The sequence below is a fragment of the Trichosurus vulpecula genome, chromosome 3, assembly GCF_011100635.1.
Source record: "Trichosurus vulpecula isolate mTriVul1 chromosome 3, mTriVul1.pri, whole genome shotgun sequence".
In the NCBI taxonomy this organism is placed as follows: domain Eukaryota; kingdom Metazoa; phylum Chordata; class Mammalia; order Diprotodontia; family Phalangeridae; genus Trichosurus; species Trichosurus vulpecula.
In genome coordinates this window covers 179,451,619-179,478,722 of record NC_050575.1, presented here as the reverse complement: position 1 = coordinate 179,478,722, position 27,104 = coordinate 179,451,619, and the positions used below count along the sequence as shown (strand labels likewise).

At 42.0% G+C, this 27,104-nt stretch overlaps 1 protein-coding gene across 1 annotated transcript; it reads right to left on the bottom strand.

Annotated features, from left to right (window-relative positions):
• Positions 1-498: 498 nt before the first annotated feature.
• On the bottom strand, positions 499-27,104 carry SRMS (src-related kinase lacking C-terminal regulatory tyrosine and N-terminal myristylation sites). The gene is made up of 8 exons (XM_036752529.1): positions 26,710-27,104; positions 11,092-11,213; positions 8,494-8,660; positions 7,123-7,264; positions 5,665-5,823; positions 3,063-3,244; positions 1,972-2,128; positions 499-812 (listed from the first exon to the last, which is right to left on the bottom strand). Exons 1-8 carry the CDS (start codon positions 27,087-27,089, stop codon positions 619-621), a joined length of 1,503 nt encoding a protein of 500 aa, XP_036608424.1. The 5' UTR covers positions 27,090-27,104; the 3' UTR covers positions 499-618.

Genomic DNA, 27,104 nt, shown 5'->3' with positions numbered 1-27,104 from the left:
AACAAACATGTTGTAATAAAGACACACAAACATCAACAAGCCACCAGATGAATTCTATAGACATACTATTCCAGGTTGTTCTCTTTCTTGACATTTAGATGTTCTCTGTACAGTATTTACATTAAATATTTTCCTGAGAGTGACTAGCACTAAGGAAGGTTCCTTTCCTCCACATTCTATTCTCCCACAGGGAAAGGAGAATGAGGAGGAGAAGAGGGGAGATAAAGGGGAAAATAGAAGAGGTGGTGCTGGGAGGTAGCGTGAGTTTCCCTTACTAAAGATCTTCTAGCAAAGGCTAGAAGACCACTTGTCCAGTTTGCGGCAGTAGGAGCTTTTGGGGTATAAGTTGGTCTACATGGCCTCTAAGGACCCTTCCAATTCTGAGATTCTGTGAGGACTCTGACAGCAGAGGGGTATCCAGGCTCAATAAGTTTCCTGGTCACAGATCTTAGGGGCCCTTACAGGCATTATCCTGATGCCCCCCTCTCCATGAGAGGGCATCAGGAAGACACTGGCAACTCTGTTCCCAAAACCAGGGGTTGGGTTGGGATATTTACAGCTTTTGGTTTGGGGCAGAAAGATGGGGAGAGAACACAGGGGAAGGCAAGAGGCTCTAGGTCATGTGAAGGTATGATGGAGACGTCTGTAGATGGAGCTGAGCTTCTCCCTGAGCACAGAGAAGGCAGGCCTCTCCTCAGCATTGCCCTTCCAGCACTCCAACATGAGCAAATAGACTTCAGGGGAACAAGTGGGTGGTCGAGGCAGTCTGTAACCTCGGGAGATCTGCTGAATGGTCTCCTGATTGGTCATTCCTGGAAGAAGCAACATACATTGGGGTTAGGAAAGAAGGAAGGTCAAGATCCAAGGAACCCATCCCCTTCAAGAGGTTTCCCTCAGGAGGAAGACAGCCAAGGTATGGGCTGTCACTCTTCCCAGGAAGACTCCTCTAATTAGCCACATTCATTACCCATTGTTACAAGGCACAAAGAGCCTGTCAAAAAAAAAAATGCAATTTCACTACATCAATCAATGGCTTTGTCTCCAGGGTATTAAGCCTAGTTGACTGAATGGCTTACTAAATTGACTCTTTTGGTCTACAGATACAGTGTCTAATTCCATTTTCCTGGGCTTGTTTCCTTTCTAGCCCCAACAAACTGGGGCTCTTGAAGGTGTAGGCCATTTTTTTTCATCAGGTAAGAGACTCATCAAGGAAGAAAGTCTGTTTGCTTGCTTAGACCAGACACTGTCTGAGTCAAGGAAATTTTTTCCTCCCTCAGATTAGGGAGGTCCAGGAGTATGGAGCCATGTCTCCTCCTACCTTAGAACTCCCTACAACTCCTAACACAAGCCTGGAAGTCATCCTGAAATTGACTGACAAGGAAGTCTTTCCAAATCCATCAGAAGACAGGAAATTTTGAGCTCTGTGAAGACAATATATTTTCTAATTTAATCACAGACCATAGATCTAGAGCTGGAAGGGATTCAGAGATCATCTAGTCCAACTCCTGATGAGAAAACAGAAGACTTAACAGATTAAGAAACTTGCTCAATATAAGAAAATAAGTGTTAGAAGTGGGATGTCTATTTCCTGGGCATGTTTCTTCTCTTCCTCATTAGGCTGGGGATCCTGCAGTAGCAAGGTTCCTGTATTCCCATCCAACTGATATTCCTGAAGACAGGGGGCTTTTCCCATCATGTTAAAGACTCCCCCAAAAAGAAAATCTTGACTGCTCAGATCAGAGTTTTTGAGGCAAGTCCCTGCCTCAGACTAGGAAACTCCCAAGGGATAGCAGCCATGTTTCTCCCTCCCTTGGAATCTTCTACTAAACCTAACACAGACCTAAAGGACATGCAGATACTGACTCACATGGGAGCCTTTGGAAATTCATCCGAAGTCAGATAGGTATGAATTCCATAATAACATTGGAGTTCAAAGGAGAGGCTGAAGAGAGAGTCAGCTTGGGATCATACCTTCATAGGGACACTGTCCATATGTGAAGACCTCATAAAGCAGAATCCCATAGGACCAAACATCTGACTTCTGTGAGTAGATCCTATAATTGGCTGCTTCTGGTGCTGTCCACTTTACAGGGATTTTGGTGCTGCTTTTTGTGGAATAAATATCATCCTAAAAAGCAACTGAAAAATGAGTCATTCTGGGGGTAAGAGGAACCAAAATATATCCCCCAGTTCCACCTCAACCTAGGAAACTTTAAAAGGGAGGAACAACAACGAACACATCACCCCTTCCCACACCTCAATTAGTTCTGGGCTGTAAGAGCTGCCAGTCTGTTGGGACTTGGACTTTGCAAGCAACTCTCAATTATTCATGCTGGTGGAAACAAAGCAAAGATAAACCAATAACATGGATAAACCAAAACCACTTATGCTATATTTGCTTTAAGAATGCACAATATTATATCCTTTTGATTTCTTAATGATATTTCATTTTGATGTCACTAGAGGTCATTTCAATTCCCTGAGCACAGGCTTGAGTGGGTGTTGAGAGGGAGGCAAGACAGAAGACTACTGGAGGCCAGGAGAACCCACCATAAGTTTAACATGGACTCAGAGTTTCAGGAAGTCAGACCTGGAAAAGACATTATAGCTTATCTAGTCCAACCTCATTATTTTCCAAAAAGGGAAAATGGGTCCCCAAAATGTAGTGTCTTGATCAGGGTCCCACGAAAATCCAGACACCTAGTTTTAATACCAGCTCTGTTACTACCTGTGAGATTTTAGGAAATTCCAAGGTTCTATGAACCTTACTTTTCACCTCTGTAAAATGGGGACGTTAAAATGGATCACCTAAAACCTAAACACCCTAGGAGGCAAGCTCAAGATTCTGACCTATGTCTTCTGAATCTAAACTTAAGGACATTTCCCACTACATCAGAATCATATTGTGGTTCAATATGTGTTTCATTTATAAACTACATATGACGGAGAAGGAACTATTGCTAGAGAAGGCAGGATTTAAAGGGATACAGATGGGAATAATCTGGCCAAGGATAGGTTGGTAGCAGGGGACAAAAAGGGAAAAACAGAGGCCTTGGCCTGACCTTTAGCAGCCTGGCTAGGCCAAAGTCTGCAATCTTGCAGGTGAGGTCATCTCCCACCAGGATGTTTCGAGCAGCTAGATCCCGATGTACAATGTGCCTCTCCTCCAGGTAGGTCATACCCTCAGCCACCTGGCAGGCGATGCTCATGAGGTGGATGATGCTGAGGGCTTTCCCTTCTGGACCTAAAGGACCAGCAGAGAAATTCAAGGTCATGACCCTGAGCAAGTGAGGGTGATGATGGCTCCCTAAGTCTGAAAATCCACAGAGGCAGTGATACCTGCCAAGTGTCCACCATAGGCAACCCGGTAGATGTGGGAGAATCTAGTACAGTAAGTATATATGGGGATATTGCTGCCATGCATGGAGTCCCCCTCCTCAAGATCAGCTCCAGAATGGGTTATTTTACAGGGAGGGCACTGAGAAGATAAGGAGACACTGGACATTTTGGTACAGGGCCTTCTTCATAGAAGCGCCAAGAAAAAGAACATTGTTAGAAAAATGCTGCTGTCTATTTTTAAGAGTGAGGCCTAAAAACCAAGATGGAAGAGAGAAAATGAGAGGGAAGGGGAAGAGACCGTGGTAGAAGAGATGGAAGAGAGATAAATGAGGAGAGAGACACAGAGAGAGAGAAGGATAGAGAAGTAAGGATGTGAAAGGAGGTACAAGGAAATCATCTTGGAAAGGGGATGAAGAAAAAACATGAGGGGAGAGGATATGGAGGAAGGGAGAGTACAGGGGAGATGAGGAGAGATGGAAGAAAGGGAGGGAGGGATGATGGGGAGATAGAAGTGAGAATGAAGGGAAAATAGAAGGGAGGCTGACTCGGGATGACATGGAGGGATGGGAGGGAGACTGATGGGGAAGAAATAGAGGGGAAAGATTCAGGGATAAGAAATTAAGATGAAGGGAAATGGGGGAAGGGATGGAGAAGAAGATGGCACAATAGACTTTCTAGAGGAATGGAATAGAGGATTAGAAGGGAGAAGACAGGAAAAGAAGGATATAGGGAGGGATGAACAGGAGACTAAAAGAGAAGAGGTAGAGAAAAGGACAATGAGAAGAGGTGGAAGGGAAAATATGACAAAGGGTATTGGAGTTGGTGGGGGAAGAGGATAGAGAAGGGGGAGAATGCTGAGAGGAAGGTATAGAGGGGGGGAGCAGAAAAGGCTTTGGGAAAGTGTGAGCCAAAAAAAGGACATGCTTGGTTTTTGTGTTTCAAAATTTTTCCATAGCAAGTTGTAGCTCAGATCCTCTGGGGAGCATAGTTTGGTCTTGAGGCGATTTCCAAAACTTATTCTTTCAGCATTGGCCTTTCAGGAAGGCTGATTCATCCAGGTAAAGAAAAGAAACTAGATCAGAACTTTTCACATGTGACTGAGAATCTGTGGCATCCCCCAAAGACTACTCACTCATACCCAAGCACCTCCCTTCCATTCATATCCTTAGTTCCAGGATAAAGGTTGGGAAACTGGGAAGCTCAGATAATCTTGGGAATCAGGGGAAGATCACAAATTGTAGGAGCTAAAGAGCTCACAGCCAGGAGTGTCCTACAAACTAGAACCATCCTAGTGGTAATATATTGGAGCAGCTAAGACAAGAACCAGCCCTGCCCTGGTGAGAACAGAACTTGTCAAACTGAACATCATTTTCCTTCTTAAAATGTGTAATTATTATCTATGTAATCAGAAAGGACTTTTCATCTTCAAAGAGCTCAGTACATGTTTCTTAATTAAGCCCCACAGGTTCTCTGGAAAGTAAATCTGTGTCATTAATCCCATTATGCAGGTGGGGAAACAGAGGCTGAGAGGTTATTACTGTTATCATGAACATCATTATTATCACTAGTTAATACTTTGTAACTATGTATAGGGCCCTAACAATAGAACTAATGAGCACCTGGGTCCAGATTCCTAATGGTATCAGGGTCAGGGTTAAGGTTGAGTCAGGAAATAGGCTTCTTCCTCCATGCCCATGGATGCACCAAAGTATTTGCCCAGGCCAAATGGGGCCCTGGTCTCAATATCAAAGCCCCAAAGGGAATAAGGACCATCTGTCTATCCACCAAGGCAGCACTTTAGACTCAGCAAGTTTGCCCATGAACTTCACATATAACCTGCAAGAGTATCTGTCTCTGGGCCACCCATCACATTACACTCTAACCTAGATTATTCTCTGAGTCTTTCGTGAGTATTAGCTTTATCTAATGAGCTCTCCAGGATAGGGGCCATGTCTTAGCCCTGTCCCACGGGCTAAGAAGGGGCCTCTCACTACACATAGCAATTGCTGAATGGGTTGTCTCTTCATTAAAGAGGGTTGGGGTGTCTGCGGAAAGCAGGGGAGCTATGGGGAGAGGAGACTGAGAGGAAAAGACATCGAGGAGGCTGAGCAGGTCATGAAAAGGAGGGGCCATAAGAGACACAAAGAATAAGACCTGAGGGGGCCAAAAGCGGACTCAGAGAGGGAGATTGACAGGGAAGGACTGTGGGGAGAACTGAGGCACCCAATCAATCATTTGTGAGGATTAGGCCTCCTCCTCCACAGTGGACAGCAGGCTCTTGAGGTCTGTGGCTGGCAGAAGAAGTGGGGGCAGGGGAGCACTCACTGCTGAGGAAGCTCTGGAGGTTCCCTTTTCTCATGAGCTCTGTCACAATGTATACAGGCTCCCCAATGGAGCAGACCGCATGCAGCCTGATCAGCTTCTCATGTTTGAGATTCTTTAGGTTCTGAATCTCCTTGGTGAAGTCATCAAGCTTCATATCAGCTGCAAGAAAGCAAGCAAGCATGATCCATGAAGGTCTGGAGAGCGTATGAAAGAGTGGGCACTGATGGCAATGGCAACCTCCATCACCCAAACTTGACCTTCTCCCCAATCACAGCCCTTCTGGCCTCTCAAGGACAGAACAAAGACCTGAACAAAGAAGGAACAGTAGACTCTCAGACCTTGTCCAATAGTGTATTGGGCAGATAATGGCAAAAGAGATGAGAAGACATTAGTTTTCATGCATCTGGTTTTCTGTTACTTTTGACTGGGCTAGCTACGCATGCCTGTTAATCAAATTTTCAAATGACACAAATCTGGGAGAATTAGCACATATGACAACTGTGTCAAGATATATAGGCCAGAACAAGGGACAAGATCTAAAGTTATAAAGTTGAATAAGCATAAATGCAAAGCCCTACACTTGGGTTCAAAAAGTTAATTGCTCAAGGGGAAGAGAGGAGGTCCAAGTAGAAAAAGTTGTATGGGAAAAGATCTGTAAGTTCAATATGTCCATCAAAAAAGTTAAAGAGCTCTTATAGCATATTAATGAAGGCAGGGTGTCAACAACAAGGGTGGTGATGGTTTCCCTGTCTTTGCCCTGGCCAAACTACATCTGGATAGGATTCTGTTCTGCGTGTCACATTGTAGGAAGTACATCAACAGACTAAATCATAATCATAGGAAGGAGACAAGGATAGTAAAGGGACTGGAGACCTTGCCATTTCTGAATCTATTGAAGAATCTTAGCCTAGAGAAAAGTAGTCTGGGGAGGGGGGAATGATAGTCATCTTCAAATATTCAAAAAAAATCACTGAGGAAGATTCTTGTCCTGCTTAGTGCTAGAGGACAGAACAAGGAACAATGGATAGAAGCTGCTATACAGACAGATTTTAGCTCAATGTAAGGAAAGATTTCCTAATAATTAGAGCTGTCAAAAAATAAAATGGACTGACTTGGGAGGTAGTGAGTTCACCATCACTGTAGGTCTTCCATGAAAGGCTAGTTGACCACTTATTAGGGATATTGCAGAGTGAGTACCTGTTCAGGATTGGACTGCATGACCTCTGGGGTGCCTTCCAACTCTTGAGAGCCTAGGATTTGGGGAAGTCTAAGCTTATGGGTCCCATCCCGCTCTGCATTGGTTGATTTCTTCTCCTGGCCACAGTCTCCAATCCTAGACTTATCTTAGACTTATTAATTATCTCACAGAAAGACTGTTTTCCTTAATTATCGACATGGGGCAAAATGGGAGAGAGTAAAGTGAATCACAGGCCCTGGCTCATCCCTCCCTAAACGTACCAGACTTTATGATCTTTATGGCCACCGGAATCTTATTCAGCCACAAGCCTTCCCACACCTCTCCAAAATAGCCTTCTCCCAGCTTTCTTCGAAGGGCAAACTCAGACCGGGGCCGTTCCCATTCATCCCTCTCCAGCGGCCGCTGAGGCATGAAAAGAGACAGAGACAGAGATGAGCAGGGAAGAAGAGGGGGAATGAATAGACCTGGCTAGGATTGACATGCAATGTGCCTATTTACTTTTGCAGAAGTGCCTAAAGAAAATGGCAATTTCTTGTATGGAAGACATGGACTTCCTCCTCCCATACACATACAGCTGCTAAGCTGGAAAGAAAGGAAGTCAATGGATTCAAGGTGTATTTCAGGAGAAGCTCGTTGGTCCCCTCCCAGGAGGAAGGAGACATGCAGTGTGGAAAGATACCTTGCTGAAACCAACGATCTAACAGGTCTTTCTGGCTGTTTCAGAGGAAGGCAGAATGTGCTAGCAGTTACTATCCCTAAAAGCTGAAACCAAACCCTCTCTAGATTTCAAGCCTGGTTCCTGCTGATGACCAAGGAGAAGAAGCTAAAATCTCATCTCAGAAAAGTTCTCTTCACACTTGGCCTGAAAGCAGGGTGTTCTGAGAGCCCCAAATAATTACACAGGGGACTTAAGTAGTACTTTTCATGGTGTGTGTCCCTCCATCAACCCTTTACAAACACTAATTACTACCTGATTGGTGGTAGAAGTGTTATTATTTCTATTTAATAGCTGATGAGACATGGAGGAATTTTATCACTTCCCTCCTGTATCAGAGCAGGAGAAGAGGCAATCCTAGATAAACTGATTTGTTGTCTTCTAGCCCTGAGCTCAAATCCAACAGGTAAAGCAATGTTCCCACCAGGCCCTCACACCCATGGTTTCCTCTGTCAGGGTATCTAATAGAGCCTAGGGCATCTGGAACTCATTTCCAAATGAATCCTGTTGGTGTATATTCTGTGACCTAAGCCCCAGGACACCTAGGTGGAAAAAGTCTTCCACCATCCCCATCAGCAGTCCCAACTCAGAATTGTTCAGGAGTAGCCTTGACTATCAGCTATAAATGCCTAATGGGGCTCACATGGCCTCATATCCAACTCATCCTAGAGTGAAATCCCCAAGGGCTGATACCAGCCCTTTAACCCTAGTCTCTCTTCCTCCCCCATATGTGGCCAGAGGTGAACATAAGAGTGAGCACACAGAAGTAGGCTCAGTAAAGACTGCTTTTTTCACTGATGCTCTTCAAGTAGCTTCCCAGGGAAGTGGGAAGAGGGTAAGAAGGAGGGAGGGAGGTGGGGACATGGAAGGGAGGAGGGGGACAGGGAAGAAAGGATGGGAAAGGAAAGGGCCCCACCTCTTGCACACAGGGCTGCAGCAGGGGTGTCTGGATAATCTTCCAATTGGCTTTGTAGTAGGTGAGGAGCTCCTCCAAACTGGGGAAAACCTGACCTTTCTGAATATACAGGCCACCCTCTGGGGCCTTGGCAATTCGGTAGTGGCAGACCTTGGCTTGTGTTCGAACTGTAGAAAAAAAAATGACAGCGAAGGAAGAAAGAAGAGGGAAGAAGATGGAGGAGTGAGGAACCAAATGAGAAAGAGAGAAAAGGATAGAGAGAAAGAAAGGGAAGAAGAGATTGGGGAAAGGGACAAGGAAGGAAAAGAGAGGTCAGGAAAGAAAGGAAAGGGAGTGGAGGGAAAGAATGAGAGAAGGAAACATAAAAACCAAAGTTAGAAATACAAAAACAATGATTTCCTTTCCCATTCCCCTGCCCTCCAGATCTACAGAAGATAGGACTATATGAAGGAATTAGATATCAATGGAGCTTTAGAAATAGTCAAAATAGGAACATTTAAATTGAAGGAAGGGGGGAGGTAGTTTAACTTGCAGCCATGGCCTAGACAATCTTAAATATCCCAAAGAGGCTATTGTCCAGGTATGACATGTCACCAAAGGGCCACCACTCAAGTAGCCCTTGCCAGCCTCACAGGCCCACAAGAACAGAATGTAAAGAAAGTACATTTGGAGGGCCATAGTTTGGGGACAGATCACAAACTGTATCCAGGCTTAAAGATAAGATCATAATTTCGTTATAGCCCTAATTCTGTTGGGGATACCACCATCCTTTTTAGTCACCAATTCCACACCCTCAGAATTATTCTGGACTCTTCCTTCTCTTTTACCCTTTATATCCAAATAAGCTGCCAAATGTTGTTAACTCTACTTCCACCATGCATCTTTCATTCACTCCTTCCTCTCCATACTCACAGCCACCACTTTAGTTCACGGAGTCTCACGTCTTGTCTGGACTAATGTAGTAGCCCCCTAATTGGCCTCTCCAGCCTTTTTCCATTCTCCATGCAGCTAACAACTGGATATTCCTGAAGCACAGCTCTAACCATGTCTCCCCTCAGCTCAAGAAAGTCTAGTGGGGCCCTCTTGCCTCTAGGATGAAACACAAACTCCTGTTTGGCATTTAAAGACCTCCACAGTCTAGCTCCAGCCTCCCCATTACTCTCTTTCACAGACTTTACTACAGTTCAGCTAAACTAGCCTTCTCACTGCCTCTTGCACATGACGTCCCATGCCCCATCTCCATACACTGCACCAGCTGTTCCCATCCACAAAATGTAGTCTTCTTCATCTTCACTTCCTAAAATCTCTAGCTCCCTTCAAAGCCCAGGTCAAGTTCTACCTCCTATAGTAAATCTATCCTGATCCTTCCAGTTTCCAGGGTCCTCACCATATGTATGTATGTATATGTGTATGTGTACACACACATACACATATTATATGTACGTATACATATGTATATATCATATTTAATTTTTTATGTATGCCACCATCTTCATTCTGCCAATAATGTAATAACGTAGGTTCTTTGAGGGCAGGGACCAGTGTTTTGGTTTTTTTGAACCTGGAAGAATATCTGGCCCATAGTAGACACTTAAAAACTGCATATTGAATTTGGCTTGACCTGTTATTATAAAGCTAGCAATACACAAAGCAAGCAGGGAAAACTCAGTAAATACCTGTTAAATTGAATTTAACCCTTTCATTGGTTAGGGGCACTATACTTCTCAGGAAAACAAAGCATTTTCATACTATCTAGGACGTAAACTAATGTTAACCCCTTTTTATGTGGGTTAAAGTACCCAGAATGGGAGGGAATTAGTCCCTGGACACATACTAACCAGTGGATAAATGCCAGGGTCGAGGGTTCTCTTCATTGGTTTACTCTGTCTGAGCCTCCTTCCCTTATGTCATTTATAGCATTTTTTGCAACAGGGAAACTCTTCATCCCATTCATTCATTCATTCAACAACAATTTGTGAGGCTATGTGCTATGACCGCAGACGGCTATCACCAGGGACACAAGGCCAGAGACTACAGATGGATCTGTGCTGCCCATCTCACTTTGGGGGACATAGCTGAAAGAGCTAAATGGGTTGTATTCCTTCTGATTGACCTCCTGAGGGTAAGTCACCTCCAGTCTCATCAAGTCCATCCAAGCTAGAATCAATTTGGGTCTGTCCAAGTGGATCTCTGCTCTGCTCTATTGGGCTCCGTCATGTAAGAATTCTTGACTGTTCCAAAAGCTCCAGAACCTCTCCAGACACTCAGCCAAGCCCTAGACCTTCTGGGGCTAATCTCAAAGTCCAGTGGCAAGCTCCTAGCAGCCCCAGAGCCCCACAATTTTCAGTGTGTCTTTTACACCTCAGAAATCAGCAAAAGCTAAAAGTCAGGACTCAATCTATTGTTTTGTTGATCGCTCAGACTTGATAAAGTGATAAAGAAATTGTTTATAACAATACAGATTAAATTTAAAAGGGTGCCAGGGGTCCTGGCTGTTAAACATGTATCAGTACATCATTGCTCCAAACCCTCCCAGGTTAGGATGGCAGATGAGGAATGCAGGGAACACAGTGATATAGCTTCTCAGGAAGAAATTACCTGACAGTGAGTAGTCTCCTCGACTACTCTCACTGGGCCGAACCAGAAAGGCTCCATGCTGGTTGGAGGAAGAGAGCAGAAGTTGTTGGGCCTCGCTCCGGCTGATCCCATCAAAATACCACCTGTAAAACAACCCAGGCAAATAGATCACTTCAGAAGCCATAGTGAGGCAGGTCACCTACCTCTTGCCCATTACCTCTGCCATCACCACCACCCTGTCGGCCTACTCTTATACTCCAGGAGTATGGAAGCAGCATTTTTTTAGCAAGGTCTTTGACACATAGGCTAGGCTAGTTTGGCTCCCTCTCCCCCCTAAAAAGGTAAGGTAGCTATCCAGAGACTTGATTGGCAAAAAGGAGGTGGTGGGGAGGATGGCAAGGCTTCGGCCTTAAAGATATATCTCTCTAATTGCCTAAGGGCTTTAAAAAACCCCAGCCCAGAAGGAGTCAGTGCTCTGAATTAGCAAATGTCCCCCTATTCATATCACTAAATCCTGGACAGTTGTCCAAACGCATAGAGGTAAGGAGGGCTACTTCCGTGTGAACTAGTCCTGGATCATGGCAGTGTTTCTTTTGCATGCTATGGAAATCTCCTTTTATTAACTGTTAGATGGACTTCAAAGGTCTCATTTTATTCCATTCTTGAACCTGAACTTTCAGATCAGCCTGAGTCTGGTCTAGCCTAGAAGAAGAGCAAAGGGTTAGGGCTGGGTGAGGGTGTTCAATTCTACCTCTTTTATCAGTTTTCTCACTATCAATTCCTGGCACCCCTCAACATAAGGAGACTACCCTAATATAGATAAGACACCTACACAGGTCTGCCTAGAGAAGTCTATTCTACCCGAGTTGTCCAAGATCTCACATCTCCCCTTCTTTTAAAGTAGCAGTTCTTAACCTTGGGGTCCACGTATGGGAAAAAACATATCTATCTCAATATAATTGGCTTCCTTTCTAATCCCAAGTATTTTATTTTACACATTTAAAACACTATTCTAAGAAGGGGTCTATAGGCTTCACCAGACTGCCTGGGGACCCATGACACAAAAAAGAGGAACAGGTGCTAGAAACACATAAATGGTTCAACACCAGTGCTCAGCCAGTAAAGACCTAAAGAAATTCCTCAGTAGTCGTCCATGGTCCCTCATGTCAGGCAGCAACTCAGAACCATTTTTGGAAGTTACTGTCCCTCAGGCACCTCCCCTAGGAAGCAGCAATGTAATTCAACACCTTTTTATTGAGCCCCATTGTGTATCCAGCCCTGTGATGAGTTCTATGGAGATGAGAAGCCACAGACTTTGCCCTTATGGAGTTAACAGTCTATATGGGGACACAAGATTCACATACAAATCAGAAGACAAGAAGACTGTATATGAGTAAATATCTATTATGTGGTATAGACTCTAAACACTCCAGTGGCTCATAGGAGAGACACATAGGCATAGGCTGGGTACTTTGGAGAGCTTCATAATGGAGGTAATATTTGATCCCTGAATGATGGATGGGTAGGATTTGGAGTGGTAAAGAAAAGGGACTAGGTCCCTGGGAGGGGAAGGTAAGGAGAAATAAATAGTCCTCGCAGATTTCTGGAAGGGATTCAGTATTAACAGAAAGATGGCAATGGACTCATTGTTCCAGGTGTTTATGCATTTAGGCCCCAAGACCATGACCTTGTGCATCAAAGTTCTCTCCCTCCCTCCCCCATCCAGGCTCTCTGCCAATCAGATTTCTTGAAACCAAACTTTTAACAATACCAGCTGCTACTCATACTCAATCAGCCTGAGTCATCAGGTGAGGCCTGCTATGGTTGGCTTGGTGCCCAGGAAGGACTACTTTCTTGTAAGGAACATGAAAAAGTTCTTTCTGCCCTGGTTCACCAATGTGTCAGATCCACTCGACTCTCACATAGGCCATGAGGGAAAACACCCCATTTCATTCTGACTCAATTTCCCAGAAAGACAAAGGTATACCTGCTCTTACCTGTTCTGGGTATTTGACATAAAGCAAGGGTAGTCACACTTCTTTTTATGAAGGCCTAAAACCCTCCTGCTTCCTCATTTTTTCCAATGGAAATTCTAATCCTTCTCAATGCAATAAGTATGTATCAAGCACCAACTCTATGCTTCCTTGCATGATGGAAAGGGCAATAAAGTGGATGTCAAGAGCCCTATATTCAAAAGCCAGCTCTGTCACTCTGTGTGACCTGGGAAAAGTCGCTTCATTTCTTCATCTATAAATAAGATTGGACTTCATGACATTTGAGGTCCTTCCAACACTAAAATCCTATACCAAGATTTCTACACCGCCATGGGAGCTCAGAGAAGGGAGAGCGCAATGGTCTCAGATGCTTAGGGAAGGCTTCCTGGTCATGGTGGGCCTTAAAGGAGGAACAGAACTTGGATAGAGTTGTGCTTTCAGGACGGGGGTTGAAACATAGACGTCTCTTACACCCACTAACCCAGAATGCAAGACCCATGTCCAAAATATAATTCATTATCATTCCCCTAAAGTATAACTTCTCTATTTCTATCAAGACCACCTCCACCCTTCTGCTCACCCAGGTTGGTTCACAACCACAGAGCCATTCTTAACTGCTCTTCACTTTCATTGCTTCCTAAATCTAGTCAACTATCAAGTCTTATTGATTCTACTTCCACAATCTCTCTAGCATCTGTCCTCTCCTTTACTCTCCTCACATAGCCAACACCCTAGTTCAGCCCATATCACCTATCTCCTTCCCTATTCCAATAGCTAAGTGGTCTCCCTGCTTCCAATCCCTTCTCTCTAATCTATCCTCCACAGCCACCAAATCATACAATCCAGTTCTGACCATGACATTCCCTTGCTAAAGTAGTGCTCTTTTGTCTCTAAGATAAAATACAAATGTATTTGCCAGCCCATCATCTCCAGGCTGGTTTTACATTTTTTCCCCAATACGTGCTTCATTTTATAGTCAGATTCACCTATTGCTCTTCCTCATACACAACATTCCATAACCTAGCCCTGTGCTTCTTTTGCACAGCTAGTCCTTCATACCAAAAAATATTCTCCCTCACCATTTCCACCCCTTAGGATCCTTAAACCCTCTTGAAGCTCAACTGAAATGCCACCCTCCTGGCATTTGATGCCTTTTCCAATTGCCCCAGCTATTGTTGCTCTTTCTACAAACACCTCTGTCCCCAAATTACTTTTTATTAACTTTACATGTATTTTAAATTTACTTATGCACTAATATGTTGATTCCTCTGAATAGAACATAAGCTCTTTGAGGGCAAGGACTATTTCATTTTTGTCTTTGAATCTGTGAGGTCTAGCACAATGCCAGGGGTAGTAAACACTTAATAAATTTGAATTATATTGAATTTTAAGAGAGAAAAGAGGGAGGGTATTCTCCAGGAAAAGGACAATGGGAGCCATGACATGAAGTAGACCATGAATTTCATGAGTAGAGGACAGCAATATGTCTGGAACAATGGCCACCCATAGGGAGACCAAGTGAGTGTAATCTGCCTTCTGCCACACAGACCTTGAAACTTAGGAATCTGGTCAAAATCATCTGTCCAGCAGCTCATTCCTCTTCTTCCCTGTCCAACCTCCCACCTCTGCTCCCCTTGAGTGTAACCAAAGGCAGGTTACAAAAGAAATTCCTCCATTGATCATTCCTTTTCTCTTATTTTAATCTCTACTTCTGTCCTTGCTGCCCATGAGCATGATAAAATGCCCCAAATCTCTTTTTAAAAAAGACAGACAGAAAGAAAAAGCTCTCTTTATTTCTTCTCCCTTTCCCTGCTAAACTTCTACCAAGAGCAGACTATACTCTGCTTCCACTTCCTCACAGTCTACTCACTCTTTCACCTACAATCTGGCTCCTATCCCCATCATCCAGCCTTGCCCCTCATCAAGGTCTTCATCCTCTTTGACTTCTCTGCAGGACTTGTCACTGCTGAGAAACCCTTCCTTCCTGATAGACTCTCCTCCCTTGTTTTCCCTGAAACTCTTCTTTGTCTCCTCCTTGTTCAAATCCTCAGGCTTTTTCACTAATTCCTCTTCCTCCTTTTACTCCCTAAGTGTGAGCATTACATACACACACACACACACACACACACACACACACACACACACACACACACACACACACACACACACACCACTCTACCTTGATCTCTCTACAATATTTTCCTGGATGATCTCATCCACTCCTATTACTTCAATGATCACTTCTAGACACCTGATTCTCAGATCTATCTATCAAGCCTTGATCTCTTTCCTCTGAGCTCTGATTTTCCATCTTCAGCTGCCTACTGGGCATCTCCACCTGAATGCCTCATTAGCCTCTCCAATTCAACCTATCCAAAACTGAAATTATCATATCACCCTTAAGCCTGCTCTTCCTCCTAACATCTTCATTTCTGTTGATGCTACCACCATTCTCCCAGTCATTTGGGCTAGAAACCTCAGTTATGTGGGATTTTCCCTTTTCCCTCATTCTCTATGTTCAATCAATTGCCAAGTCCCATTGATTATACCTCTTCAACAGTGCTCATATTCATCCCTTCCTTTCTTCACTACCACAACCCTAGTTTAACCTTATCATCCCCTCTCTCCCCAATCACTGACATAGACTGATTACTGGGCTCCCTCCTCCTCCTCTCTTTCTTCTCCTATCTATCCTCCACACAGCAGTCAAAAGAATTGCACAGGTTGGACCATGTCACTCATCTGCTCAAACATTTTCAGTAGCTTTTCTTTGCCTATTAAAAATATATAAACTCCTCAGCTTAGCTTGCAAGGTCCTCCGCAATAAAACTTCAGATTACCTTTTAAGCCTTATTTCATTCTATTTCCTTTCAGGTACTCTTCAGTCCAGGCAAATTGGACTGTCACACCTTGTCTGATCTTAACCTGACCTCTCCTACATCCTTATATTCCTGATAAGCTATCCATCATGGCCAAAACATACCCACTCCACATTGAAATCATTTTCTTCCTTCAAGGCCCAGCTCGGGCATCACATCTTCCAAGAAGCCTCCCTTGTTTCCCCACTCCCTCAGTCTGATAATGATCTCACCATCCACAAAATTCTCTTAGATTTCTGTTCAGAGCTTTTCTTTGTACTTACGATCTATTGTCTTATAGCATACATGGCATCACAGAAGCATAGATTTAGAGCTGAAAAAACCCTAGAGATCATTAAGTCTAACTTCCTTATTTTACAGATGAGGAAACTCAGGTCCAGAAATGGTAACTGACTCTTCCAGAATTATGCAGCTCATGTATAACCTATCAGATTGCTTGCCATCTTGGGGAGGAAGGAGAAGAGGAAATGAGGGAGGAAGGAAGGGAGGGAGGGAAGAAGGAAGGGAGGGAGGGAGAAAAATTTAGAACTCAAAATCTTTCAAAAAATGAATGTTGAAAAGTGTCTTTACTTGTAATTGGAAAAAATAAAATACTTTTAAGTTAAAAAAAAAGAATTACTCAGCTAATAAGTGCCTAGGGGTAGGACTTGTACCTGAATCTCCCTGACTCTAGATCCATCATTCTATACCAGCCTGACTCTTCAATGACTTATGTGAAAACTTAAAATCAGAAACTGTTGTTTTTCTTCTTTGTGTATCCCAACTCTAGCCTGAGGTCTTTTTTTAAATTGAATATAAGATTTGGAGTTAGAAATTATCTTAGAAAACATCTAGTCCAACCCCATCATTTCACACATAAGTAAACTAAGGCATGAAAGGATTGGCCTAAGGTCACTCATGTAGCAACAGCCAGATGCAAACCCAGCTCCTCAAACTTGAAATCCAGTCCTCTTTCCATTATAACACACGGCCTCAAAATAAGGAACATCAATCATTAAATACAATCCAGCCTGGGATTTGGGGGCTGGGTTTGGAATCAGAGTACCTAGATTTGGATTAGGATCAAGTAAGTGTACTCCATGTGTGACCTGGGGCAAGTCACTTAAAATTCTCTGGATTTCAGTTCCTTACCTGTAAAGTGAGGGGATTGGACTAGATGACCTCTAAAGTCCCTTCCTGGAGAAGGAGATGACAAATCACTCCTGTGTCTTTGCCAAGAAAACCCTGAATGAGATCATGAAATGACTGAACAACAACAACCAGGTGTCTTCCCGTCTCTAAATCTGTGAACCCATGATCCCTCAATCCCTGGCCTAGAAAACCTTATCCATGAGGCCAAATAACTGAGTTGAATCAGCAGGTAATAAGGGTCCTGACTATGAAAGACCTTGAAGACCAAGGAGAGGCCTTGTAGGGGAAATTGTTTAGACATAATGAGGAAGCACCATGGATTCTTGAGCAGGAGGTATGATTATAAATGTAAGCTCTTTGTGGACATGAACTATGTCGATTTTGTGTTTGTAACCCCAGTGTCTGGCACAATGCCTTACATGTAGTAAGCATTTGGAAATTTGTGTTGTGTTGAATTGAACTGAAACCATATCACATCCTTATTTCTTTAAGCAAAATGGTATCTAACATAACTATCCCACTTTGTTTTCCTCTTGTTTTAAGCACCTTCTAAAATGTTTTCCATTAGCATCAATAACAATTAAGCATTAGGATTCTCAAGGTGCCTGGACTGGGCTGGGAATTTTTCTGTCTTTTTAATTCTAAAAACATCCCCACCATTTCCATCCAGGAAAGGGATCTTCTCCATCATGTATTCAATTGGTCCTTGGAGATGGAATACTTGGATTATAGGGAAGAAGAGCAAGTCTGCCATTCATATGGGGAGGGTGGAGGGCAGGAAATGGGGATGACCATTGATCCCTAAAAGAAAAGCACCCCACGCCTGGCCGGCAATCTTTTGGATGGGATTTTATGACCACTGATAAGAATGTGAAAATGAGAGTTTTGGGTGATGATCAGCCTAGAATAGCTAATGGTCTACTGGCAAATGTTTACTGGCTCTCCAGAGGAAAAAATATATGCACTACATACTTTTGCTTCTAATCTGCATTATTATTTTCTCCATCACTTTCTTAACACTAAAAATCAGCAAAACAACAAATCAAGCCCTGATTTGCGGTGTTCTATTATTTCAGAGGTATAAATGCTCCCACTGAAAATGTGACAATAGGCTCTCAGACATTTGGAACTGACTCCAGCACAACCTGGAGTAAAGATAAGGTAAGAAAAGTGACAGAAAACAGTGAATTCACCACCAATGAAGAGGAAATTAAAGCAATAATTAGGAGCCCAACTTTATGCCAATAAATCTAGCAACCTAAATGAAGTGGATGACTATTTACAAAAATATAAATTGCCCAGATTAACAGAAGAGGAAATAAAACAAATAAAATAAAACATTTAAATAACCCCATTTTAGAAAAAGAAGTTGAACAAGCTATCCATGAACTCCCTTAGAAAAAATCTCCAGGGCCAGATGGATTTACAAGTGAAATCTATCAAACATTTAAAGAACAATAAATTCCAATACTATATAAACTATTTGGAAAAATAGGCAAAGAAGGTGTTCTACCAAATTCCTTTTATGACACAAATAGGGTGCTGATACCTAAAGCAGGAAAAGCCAAAACAGAGAAAGAAAATGATAGACTTAATTTCTCTAATGAATATTGATGCAAAAATTTTAAATAAAATATCAGCAAAGAGATTACAGCAATTTATCATGAAGATAATACACTATAACCAATGGGATTTATACCAGGAATATAGGGCTGGTTCAATACTAGGAACACTATCAGTATAATTGACCATATCAGTAACCAAATTAATAGAAATCATATGATTATCTTGATAGATGCAGAAAAAGCTTTTAACAAAATACAGTAGCCATTCCTATTAAAAACACTAGAGTGTGCAGGAATAAACAGAGCTTTCCTTAAAATGATAAGTAGTATCTATCTAAAATCATCAGCAAGCATTATCAGTAAAGCAGATACGCTAAGAAGCATTCCCAATAAGATCAAGGGTGAAACAAGGATGCCCATTATCACCACTATTATTCAATATTGTGCTAGAAATGTTAGCTTTAGCAATAAGAGAAGAAAAAGAAATCGAAGGAATTAGACTAGAAATGAGGAAACAAAGCTAGCATTTTTTGCAGATGATGTGATGGATATTTAGAGAATCCTAGTGAATCAACTAAAAAAACTACTTTAAACAATTAACAACTTTAGCAAAGTAGCAGGATATAAAATAAACCCACATAAATCACCAGCATATCTATAAGTTACCAACAAAGCTCAGCAAGAAGAGATAGAAAGAAAAAACTCCATTTAAAATAACTATAGACAATATAAAATATTTGAGAGTCTACTTGCCAAGACAAACCCAAGAACTATATGAACACAATTACAAAACACTTTTCACTCAAATAAAGTCAGATCTAAACAACTGGAAAAATATCAATTGCTCATAGGTAGGCTGAGCTGATATAATAAAAATGATAATTCTACCTAAACTAATTTACTCATTCAGTTCCATACCAATCAAACCACCAAAAATTATTTTATAGAGCTAGAAAAAAATAACAAAATTCATCTGGAAGAACAAAAGGTCAAGAATCTCAAGGGAAACTAATGGGAAAAATGCAAAGTTGGTGGCCTAGCCCTACCAGATGTAAAACTATATTATAAAACAGCAGTCATCAAAGCTATTTGGTACTAGTTAAGAAATATAGTGGTAGATCAGTGGAATCAGGTACCCAAGACACAGTAGTAAATTATTATAGTATTCTACTGTTAGATAAACCCAAAGACTCCAGCTTCTGGGATAAGAATTCACTATTTGACAAAAACTATCGGGAAAATTGGGAAATAGTATGGCAGAAACTAGACATAGAGCAACATCCCACACCGTATACCAAGATAAGGTCAAAATGGGTACATGATTTAGACATAAAGGATGATGCTATAAGCAAAATAAGAGAGCAAGGAATAGTTTATCTGTCACATCTATGGAGAAGAGAAGAATTTATGACCAAACAAGAGACAGAGAATATTATAAAATGTAAAATGGATAATTTTGATTACATTAAATTTAAAAGGTTTTGCACAAACAAAAGCAATGCAACCAAGATTAGAAGGAAAGCAGAAAGATGGGAAAAATTTTTTACAGCAAGTTATTTCTCATAAAGGCCTCATTTCTAAAATATACAGAGAACTGAGTAAAATTTGTAAGACTACAAGTTACTACCCAGTTGGTAAATGGTCAAAGGATATAAACAGGCAGTTTTCAGATGAAGAAGTTAAAGCTGTCTATTAGTCATTTGAAAAAATGCTATTTTTTAGAAGAATCACTACTGATTAGAGAAATGAAAATTAAAACAACTCTGAGGTACCTCCCCACACTTATCAAATTGGCTAATATGACAGAAAAGGAGGAGAAGATGTGGGAAAATTGGGACACTAATGCATTGTTGGTGGAGTTATGAACTGATCCAACCATTCTGGAGAGCAATTTGGAACTATGCACTAAGGGCAACCAAAATATGCATATCCTTTGATCCAGCAATACTACTACTAGGTCTATATCCCAAACAAATCATGAAAAAGGACCTACGTGTACAAAAATATTTATAACAGCTCTTTTTGTGGGAGCAAAGAATTTGCAGTTGAGGGAATGCTCATCAATTGGGGAATGGCTGAACAAGTTGCGGTATAGGAATATAATGGAATACTATTGTTCTATAAGAAATGATAATCAGGTAGATTTCAGAAAAACCTGGAAAGACTTACATGAACTGATGCTGAATGAAGTAAGCAGAACCAGGAAGACATTGTACACAGTAACAGCAACATTATTCAACAATCAGCTATGATTGACTTAGCTCTTCTCAGCAATACAATGGTCCAAGAAAATTCCAAAAGACATGATGGAAAATGCTATCCACATCCGGAGAAAGAACTATGGAGTCTGAATGCAAATCAAAGCATGTTATTTTCTTTTTTTTTGTTTTGTTTGTTTGTGGCTTTTCCTTTTCGTTCTGTTTCTTCTTTCACAACATGACTAATGTGGAAATATGTTTACATGATTACACATGTATAACCTATATCAGATTGCAAGCCATCTTGGGGAGGGGGGATGGAAGGGAAAGAGGAAGAGAAAATTTGAAATTCAAAATCTTATAAAAATGAATGCTGAAAACTATCTTTACATGTAATTGGAAAAAATAAAATACTATTTATCAAAAAAGGAAAGAAAAATGACAATGGGACTTTGCTAACACATCCCTAGATGTCACCCCCAGTTTCTTCTTGCAGACTAGCCAGGCTATACTAATATGCCCCCCATACCCATGTAGACACTACCCAGCCCTCTTCCCTGATCCCTGCCTTAGGAGGACCAGCCTTTCCTCTCCCCCAACAACAGGATGCCCTTGTGTCTAGGCCAGAGGAAGATGCTAATTACACTTTGCCCTTTCATCTGAAGATCTCAAAGAGCTCCACAAATAATCATTAGCTCTCCAAGCCTGGCAATATCTCATTTTCACAGGGAGGAACATAAAACAAAAGTCAGGAAAGGTATTTGCCCAAGGCTTGGTCCCCAGGCCAGGAATGGGACTCTTGTGGGGCTGGTTCATGCAGTATGGCATGGACTCCCACCACCACTCCCTAACCCAGCCCTGACACTAAGGTTTCTATGAGCCAGAGCCTCCCTGTGATAGACAAGGAGTTAGTCCATTTGGCAGCTTCCCTTCCCAACCTTTGAATAACAAGTGGAGGAAAAAACCAGTGGTCAACATTCCAGTGGGAATTAGCTAACTCATGAAGCTAAAGCCCATCCTCTTCCCTAACACATACAGAGCAGCTCTCAGTTTGTGAGTTTGTGGCCCAGACTTCATCAGCTAAATGCTGCTATCCTGACTTGAAAAGCCTGCTCTTTTTTTTTCTCCAGTTCTCACCACCATTACCAAGTGTACGAATATTTCAGGAAACACAGGCAGCCTTACATGGTGTGATTTTAAGGCCTGAGAAAGATTCCTCTATCATCACCATCATCCTCCACCCCACCCCACCCAGTAACATCTGAAATTCTACCATTAAAAGTCTTTTGCTTCACACTTTGTCCTTTATTTAAAAATAAAGCTTATGGGAAAGATAACACATTAAGCCTATTTTATTGGTTATTTGTTCTTCGGGGTGAACAAACATACCAAACCCTTTTGTGAGAGTTCATATTGAAGGTGAGGGTTATTGGAAGGAAGGAGAGTATTATTCTCCTCGGTCTCTAAGGAGTAAGGGAGGAAAGGAGAAAGGAAGAGAGGAAGGGAGAAAGGAAGGGAGGAAGGGAGAAAGGAAGGAAGGAACGAACAAACGAACAAGGGAGAGAGAGAAGGGAAAGGAGGGAAGGAGAGAGGGTGGAGACAAGCACTTATTAAGTACCTACTATGTGCTAGGCATGGTGCTAAGTAAGCACTTTACAAATATCTCCTTTGAGCCTCACAATAACCCTGAAAGTTCCCCATTTTACACTTGGGGAAACTGAGACAAATAGAGATTGTGATTTTTCCAGGATCACACAGCCAGGAAGTTTCTGAAGATGTGGATTTAATAATAATAAAGGCCAACATTTATAAAGCACTTACTATGTGCCAGGTGCTATGTTAGTTTTTTGTTGTTGTTGTTTTAGTTGTGTCTGACTCTTCATGATGCCATTTAAGGTTTTCTTGGCAAAGATAGTAGAGTGTTTGCCATTTCCTTCTCCAGTTCATTTTACAGATGAGGAAACAGAGGCAAACAGGGTTAAGTGACTTGCTAGAGTTCATGCAGCTAAGTGTCTGAAATGTATTTGAACTCAGGTCTTCCTGACTCTGGACCCAGCACTCTATTTATGCATTCTGCCACCTAGTGGCAACAGAAGGGATTCTGCTAAGGGAGGAAAGGACACTGAAAGACGTTATGAGCAACTAAAACCAACACAAACTATATTTCAGTGTTCCAAGATCCCCAGAAGGCAGGCCCAGGGATTTGCTTAGTCCCCCTTTAGATAGATCTGGCCCAATTATCAAATTTGTGAGACTCCCACAGTTCATAGCTCTCCTTTGGAGTGTGGTATCATAGTACTGGATGTGAGAGACAAAAGAGACAGGGACTTGAATCCCACCTCTGACACTAACTGGGTGACCATGAGCAAACCAGCTCCTCAAAGTCGGGGACTGCTTCATCTTTGTATTCCCAGCACCCTAGCACAGTGCATAGTGAATAGTGGGTGCTTGATAAATGCTTGCTGACTAATTGATTAATCAGTAAAACCATACCTAGTACTTACCTCTCAGGGTTATTATGAGTTGCAATTTGGAAACTGTATGTATATAAATGTATATATGTATATGTGTGTGTGTGTGTGTGTGTGTGTGTGTCTGCAAAATTTAAAGGGTCACACTGCCTGGGGAATAGTGGCTAAACAAATCAAGGCGCATGGATATAATGGAATATGACTTCATCATGATAAATGAAGCATATGAAAAATTCAGAGAAGCATGGGGAGACAGAACTGATGCAGAGTGAAGTAGGCAGAACCAGGAAAGCTGTATACACAATGAGAAAATGTACAAGGAACAAAGAAGGAGCAATATTGTGTAATAATAATAATCAAGCTATACCCTCCCCCTAAGGAGTTGTGAAAATGCATTGCCTTCCTTTCTTTGCAGAGGTAGAGGATTCTATGGTTACAGCATTGCATATACTATCAGACTCAGATGAGCTGTTGGGTAGTTTTACTGAACTGCTTTTTCTCTTTTTATTCTTTGTTACAAGAGATGGTTCGCTAGGGAAGCAAGACGGAAGGATAATGAAAATGAAGATGATACTAAAAAACAAAGTTTCTCAATAAAAATCTAAAGAGCTATATTGTCAGGTGTTAATATTATTATTATTATTATTGCTACTAAATTGATTTCTTCTGGGCCTAATGGCAGACCAGTTTCCATCAGCACATGCTAACTGTGAGGATCCTGCTTGGAACCATGTAGGTTCTAGGCTTCTCAGTCAGTATCAAGGAAGAGAGAGGAATTTCAGTAGAGATGAAGATTTGAGCTCAGACACCCAGGGAAGAGACAGAATCATTTGTCCCCTTGGTTTTCCATAAAAATTGCAAGTAGGTTTTATCTGCTAGCATCTTCATAGACAGAATGTTCTCTAAACATGGATTTAGGAGACTGTCAGTAGAATGGAAAAGAAGGGAAGATGGGTGGTCAGCTTAACATCGGAGACAAGAGAAACAGGGCAGCCTTCTCAGTGTTTAGTCATCTCAAGAAGTATCTCTTTTTTCCAGTTTTTTGATGATTCATGCTCTGTGAGGAGCATCCTTACTCCAGCCTAACAGAAAGTGCTGCCATTTCTCTGACGCAACAAAGAGTAAAATCTAAGCGACCCATGTTCCTCAGAGATTGATGAGTCAGACTGTTTGCAAGGGGACTTATTGTGGTTGGACAAGGAAGGATGAAGGTATTGAATACCACCTCCCAGATAACTATATCCAGCCCTGCACTCCAACTTGGGTCTTCCTCATTATCCCTTCCCTTCACAGAGACAGGTGCAGGGAAAGAAATATTCTCAGAGAGAGTTCAGAGCCCTACTATGACAGAAGACATTCTTTCTTGGGTGAGAGAGTCTGACTTCAAAATGGCCTGCACCCAAATCTGATATCCCACTGGAGGTACCTCAGTTGCTCTGCATTTCTGCCCCTAATTCTCAATGAGACCTTTAGCCTCAAACTTCCCATTTTCCCAAAAAGAAACAAATCTGGTATAAATCCTTTGACTTAGTGCTGTGGATGACAAGGAAGACCTCTTTCTTGGATGTGATATGGATGGTTTGAGACTAAAAAACACAGAAGCTAAATAGCCTACTAATGGGGGGTGGACTCAACATAAACTGTGTTCTCCTAGACAATAGAAGCCTCCCCTGAATAATCTCATTTCATAATGATCTTTCTTTGATTTTAAATTTTTCCAACACTTGGGTAGACACACCATTACCAAGCTCTCACACGCCTGCCTTGCCCTTTCATGTGTATTTGCTATGTCTCACCGAACTAGATCACAAACTCCCTGAGGGCAGGAACTGAGCTTTCTGCTTCTTTTACATTCGTCACAGGAACTTACTTAATCCTTAATAAATGCTCATTGTATTTCCTCCTTCCTTCCTTCATACATATTTGTCTGTCTACTCAAAACAGGAAGACCCAACATTCACCAAAAAGGGTACAGTGAGAATTACATTTGCTCAGTCTTTACCTTCATATGTCCACAACAGGAATCAGAGCCTTCTAGCTATATTGAACAAGTGACCTTTTTGCCCAGTTATGTGAGGGGACAATTACTGGGAGCTTGGTTCTACATCTGCCCATGTTTCCATTGGACTGAGTCTCCCTGATTCATCCCTCTGGACACAAGCCCAGAACTCCCTGAACAATCACTTGTTGGTGACAAAGACAGAGTCAAGGGTCCAGAAGAACTGTTAGTATATAGACTACCTGATTAGGAGTCGACCAGGGATCTCAAATCATAGGATCATTAATTCAAAGCCCAAAGGGCCTTCAGAAGTCATCTAGCACAATCCCTTCACTTTGCACATAATGAATCTGAGCCTTAAAAAAGTTAAGTGACTTGCCCAAAATCACACTGATAATGATAAAATCACATCCTCTCACTCTAAACTCAGTACTCTTTCCACAAGGTCTCATTGAGAATTAGGGGCAGAAATGTAGAGCAACTGAGGTACCTCCAATGGGGTTTAAGTTATTCTCACATTGAGAGACTTACTTGAACTGATACAGAGTGAAATAAGCAGACAAGAAAACAATATACACAATAATTACAACAACGTAAAGAATGAAAATAACTACCACAAAATAACCAAAAGATGAATGATGCAAAATTACAAAAAAAAAAAAGTTGGCTCAAAGGAACAAATATGAGAAGACATCTCCCTGCCTCTCCCCTCCACCCTTTCGCAGACGTGTCCGCCCCCCCCCCCGCAGGTAGGAGACCAGTCCATAGGTATGAAATATTGTCTACAATGTCAGATTTTTTTGATGTGTTAATTGGTTTTCCTGATTTTTTTCCTCTCTTCCACTTTAAAAAATTCTTTGGCTCTCTCTAAGAGGAAGGAGGAAGGAAAATAGGGAAATCCATCTGATTTGAAAAGAAAAGATACCAAATACAAATCAATTTTTTAAAAAGTTTTTCTTGGGGCTCTTTGGTTTTCTTTTGGAATGATATTGGGAAGAAGATCACAAGGATGGATCCTATTCACCTCTGGAAAAGAACAAGAATCAGGTACTTTCTAACCATTGTCAGGGTTTAGAAATTGACTTCCTAATGGCATGGCACTGAATATGAAACCTTTCTAGACTGTGTCCATTTCCAAGGGTCTCTGATTTGCTAGTGTTTCCAGAGCCCATTGGAGTAAAAAGTAACAAATAAGACATTGCAAACTCTAAGCATGATTTAGGGGAAGAGTCACGAAAATCAGAGAGAAATTCTCACTTGTATCCTGGGCTCATCCCCCAGATAATAGAACTGAGTGACTTGAAAAAAGCATAGCTTCCAGTGCAGTTATCTCACTGTTGAGGATATCTCCCTCAAAAGACCTATAGTCAAACAGTGAAATGTAAATATCTATGATACTTACGGTTGGTCAGAGAAGGTCTCCTGGGTAGCTTTGGCCACATAATTAATGGGTACCAGCCCAGTGCTTGGCCGACCAGAGAGCCTCCTGGCAAAGATGTAGTCACCCTCTTCTTTGATCCCAAAGAGTTTGTCTCCTCGGCTCACGCTCAGCTCATCTGCACACCTGGCTGTGAAGTCACATAGAACCATGAAAAGGACCGCAGGAGTGGGGCTGCTTGAATTTGGAGAGAAAGGTTCTGGATCAGGGTCAGGATCAAGGTCCATTGTGACGGGATCAGGGCCTGGATATCTGGGGATGCAGTCATCAGGGATACTCGTGGGCCAAAGCTTGTTCCAAAAGAATGATAGAAAAGTCAAGTGTTTCCTTAAAAAAGGCTCCATCCCAGCTGCTGACAG